Below are 4,321 nucleotides of genomic sequence, written 5' to 3'. Positions count from 1 at the left end.
TTTGAAATTTTTTAAATATGTGAAAAGTCCAATGAGAGTTTTATCCCCAGAATTCCGGTGCAATCGGACAGTGGACGGCTTTGTTGTAGCCCTAAAAAGAGAGGAAAAAAGATGGTAAGTATTTTATACAGCATTTAGAAACCAAAATATTCACATTTAAAAATTAAGTTAATAATAAATAACAATATATATATATATCGCTAAGTGGTAAACAAAGTACACACCTGGTATGTTGTGGCTGTATCTGCATACAAAGGACTTTCCAGAAGAGATTCTGAGCTGGAGTTGAAGGAATCATCGTAAGCAGGTGTTTCCATGCCCATGAAATCCTGATGACAATCCATTTCTGTCTGCCTCAAGACATGCTCTGAAGGTCTGCAGGCGCTTTGACATAGTTCTTGATGTGATGTGCTGAGTCCCCAGTACTCTGCTGTTGAATAGCTCTGATATTGAGATGATTCTTGGTATCTAGAAGCTCTCAGGTCCCTCATCTGGCAGAGAGAGTCCTCGCTGAGGCCTAGTTGAGCAGACAGGTAGGAGATGTAGCGGATGGTGAGGCGAAGAGTCTCGATCTTCGTCAAGGTTTGACCAACGGGAGCCACTGATGGAGGTAAATAAGTCCTGAGGTGATGGAGAGCTTTGGTCAAGTCCCTCATTCTGAGCTTCTCCTTCTCGCTGGCACTCTGTCTTTGCTTGCTTGGGTTCTTTGAGCGCGTTCTTCTAGTTCCAACACGGGAACATGCACCGTCCTGATGTAATGAACCCGAAATGGGTGCTTTGGCATCTCTAGGAGGTGGAGAAGAACTGTTTTGAAGCTGGGCTGAAGGAGAGAAGTCCATGTAGGAGGTAGGAGACACTGCTTCAGGAGAGGAGATGTTGTAGAATTCAGAGTCTGAGCTCTGGCAGCTCCAAGAGTTCTGTGTGAAGTAGCGGAGGAGTGGTGAAGACATGTCCATTCTGTGTGGTTAAAGAGGGTCAGTTATGCTGGAGGGTTTGCTGGAGGGAGGCTTTATACCAGCCTCAGGCCTCAGAGGTGTGAAGTGACACCTCCACAGGCCTCTCCAGGCCACCGCTGTCTGTCTCAGACCAGACTACAGTGAGAGAGGGAGAATAGTCCAGTCCCGATGTGGGAACCTACAGATATGAGTCATCAGGTAATGTGTGATTTTTCACCCCTACCCAGCATGAACTTTTTTTTTTTCTGTTTTTAACATCAGGATCTCCAGTAGTATTTGGATTATTTTCAATCCATAAATAGAAACATGATAAAGTGGTATTAAAATATATGTGAAAAAACTGGTTCATTAAAAAAATATTTATGCTAAGTAGCATTTATCTATCTATCTATCTATCTAATGTTTTTGGCGTAAAATGGCATACACTAATATAAAGTTTGATAGCCATTAAAAAACAAAAGGATAAATATATACCCTGCTCTCTGGGGTTATTAAAAAACCAAGATACAGACGATGATGTGTGGTCAATAGGTCACAGTTGTATAGGGACAGAGGCTCGGTTCATTCTCTCACAGCCAAGGTGTTAAACGACACCTCTAATGGGTCACATTAAAGGCAAGTCCTCTGGTCTGTTGTCTGTGTGAACCTTTAATGGAATTTCACACCACACATGTAGGCTAACTGAGCTAATGAGGCAAGCTAAACAATATTAAGATCCATCACGCCAATATACCGCCATTGAAAAGACATTTGACAAATAAAGCCCATTTATATGTAGACTGTTAAATGCTTTTAGATTCCATTTTGTAAACGTTGATTAGCATTAGCATTGATTAGCATAGTGTGCTGCAACATGTGCTGCTAATTTCAAACTTATAAAATGGCTGAACATTCAAAATCACTAAAATGTGATTTGAAAACATCTTAGAACGCTGTTTTTAGACATATTTAGACTCTTTTAAGGTGAGTGTGGGAGTTTTGAGATGCCACTGTTTAGACTGGCACCTCGACGTGGCACCTTGAGAACTACTATAGGTGCTAAACCGGTGAGACACAGTTCACGAGAGTCTCCGTGACCTCGCCGAGCTCAAGTCAAGAGTTCATCCTCTCAGAATCACTCAAATGCACTTTTAGCCACCGTATTCAACGATAACTAATACAATCAATTAATTTCCAGACGTATGTACTTGCCGCTCTGCAGTAGGGGAGGAAAGTGATAATAGATGTAACATCAGTAACTTAACGCACACTGCAAGGATATCAGGTACACCTCTTCTCAAAGTAATGGACAGTGACAAGAATATATACATATTATTTTTTTATTTATTATTATTCTGTGTGAATAAATGAAGTTGTTATTATAAATTTAATTGACATGGATAGGAATGTTTTTGGCTAAAACAAAGAAAAAGAAATGCTTTTTCGAGAAGAAAAGAAAAAAGACGCTCTTTCTCTCTCTCTTAAACTTAAGTTCATGCAAAATTTGTGGCGAGTAAGTTTTTTTGGTGAAGAAATGAATATTTTTTCATTTCATTAACAGTACTTAACAGTAAAGACATTTATGTTATAAAAGATTTCTATTTCAAACTTTTCAACATTGATATTAATAAGAATTGATATTAATATCATTGATATTAATATCTGCATATTAGAATGATTTCTGAAGGATCATGTGACACTGAGGACTTTGCATCACAGGAATATACTACATTTTAAAATATATTAAAATAGAAAACAGTTGCTTTAAATATATCACAATATTACTGTTTTTACCAACCTGATCTTATGGCAATTCGTACATAATTTACGAGGTGGCTAATTCAAACGAAATTGTACGAATTCATATGTTTTTTGCTAAATTGTACGTATTTTACGAGTTGCCAAATTCGTATAAATTCGTACGAATGACCTACCCCTAACCCCGCCCCTAAACCTACCCATCACTGGGGTTTAGACAAATCGTATTAATTCGTACAAGTGAGGTTGTACGAATTTGTACGAATTAGCCACCTCGTAATATACATACGAATTGATTGTGAGATAGCGTTGTTTTTAATGTATTTTAGATCAAATAAATGTAGTCTTGGTGAGCAGAAGTCTTTCAAATACATAAAAAAATCTTACCAACCCCAAACTTTTGAATGGTGTATGTTTACTAATCCTGCAAATATAGTTTGTGTTGCAGCAGGTTGTTGAGACATCTCAGCTAACATCTGAGATTTTGTACTATGACTCGTCCTTTCAAGGCCTTGGTATGACCTTTGTGATTGTGAAATTTCCGAACCCTGATCTCGCTCTCGGGAGTCGAGAGGTGCCAGGACTGTGGTGGTCTTTGGCACCTCAGAGGCACAGAGGGTGAGACAGTTACAATCTCTTAGTTCAGTTTTATAAGACCACAAAGTTCATCTATTCACAATCTTAAAAATGGACACATTTCTATTTAATCCTAACATTTAAAGCTACAACTTTTATCCGAATCAACCTCTCAACCTTCCCATGGGAACGACAATGTTTTCTTTCTTTTTTTTCTCCCTCCTCTCATGGCGTGCAGCATTTTGCACCCTGAGTGTGAATCAAAACAAAATATCTTGAGACAGAGGTGCTGCAAATCAGGAGAAACATGACATTGCATTGTGAGAACGACACAAGTATGTGGTGCCCAGTGTGCAAAAAGAATCAACATCTGAATCTCCAACAATCTAGTGTTTGTTATTCACTCTTTTTTCTTTTTTTTACCAGAATCTGCATGTAAAATGATCTTTGCACTCATTTTTTTGCATATCTTTCCACCCACTTCCACAGTTCCAGTGACCGTAAGAGCTGAATAGCTTGTCTACAAACTTTAAACCTCTCAACCAAGCGAAAAAAAAGCACTCTGCTCCAACTTAGTTTTTCCAAGTCTTGTTGTTACATCTTTCACACAGTTGCTCAAACCCCAGGACAAAATGAGCTGGCATGCAGAGGAAAGTATAAATAAATAAATAAATAAATAATAATAATAAAAAAGGCCAAACGTGCAAATCACATAAATGTTTTTTTTTTTTTTTTTAATTCATAATGTACAGTCACGAAACAAAAACATCAGAATGGAAAACATAAAATGAATTACTTCTGTGACAGCTAGAAAATATTTCCAAATAAATATGCTATTAAAAAAATGGAGAAGCAAGAGCTAAATATGTAGTATATGCTGAGTTTATTAATAATTGTACATCATCATGAGAAAGAGGTTTTCATTGCATTATTCAGCTTTTATTCAACTTTTATGAAGTGTATTTTCAACCTATCAACCTGTCCGATCTTTTAGGTGTATAAATTTCATTGTGGTGCATGAATTGTTCATAATTTGATTTTTAAAGCTAAAC

General features: G+C 37.4%; 1 protein-coding gene across 1 annotated transcript; it reads right to left on the bottom strand.

Moving 5' to 3' along the window:
* On the bottom strand, positions 1 to 1,160 carry mespbb (mesoderm posterior bb). The gene has a single exon (XM_051884680.1). The coding sequence runs from the start codon at positions 954 to 956 to the stop codon at positions 201 to 203; it is 756 nt and encodes a 251-aa protein (XP_051740640.1). The 5' UTR covers positions 957 to 1,160; the 3' UTR covers positions 1 to 200.
* Positions 1,161 to 4,321: the final 3,161 nt, after the last annotated feature.

This window comes from Ctenopharyngodon idella, chromosome 24 (genome assembly GCF_019924925.1).
Source record: "Ctenopharyngodon idella isolate HZGC_01 chromosome 24, HZGC01, whole genome shotgun sequence".
Lineage (NCBI taxonomy): Eukaryota > Metazoa > Chordata > Actinopteri > Cypriniformes > Xenocyprididae > Ctenopharyngodon > Ctenopharyngodon idella.
This window is presented reverse-complemented; position numbering and strand designations above follow the sequence as displayed.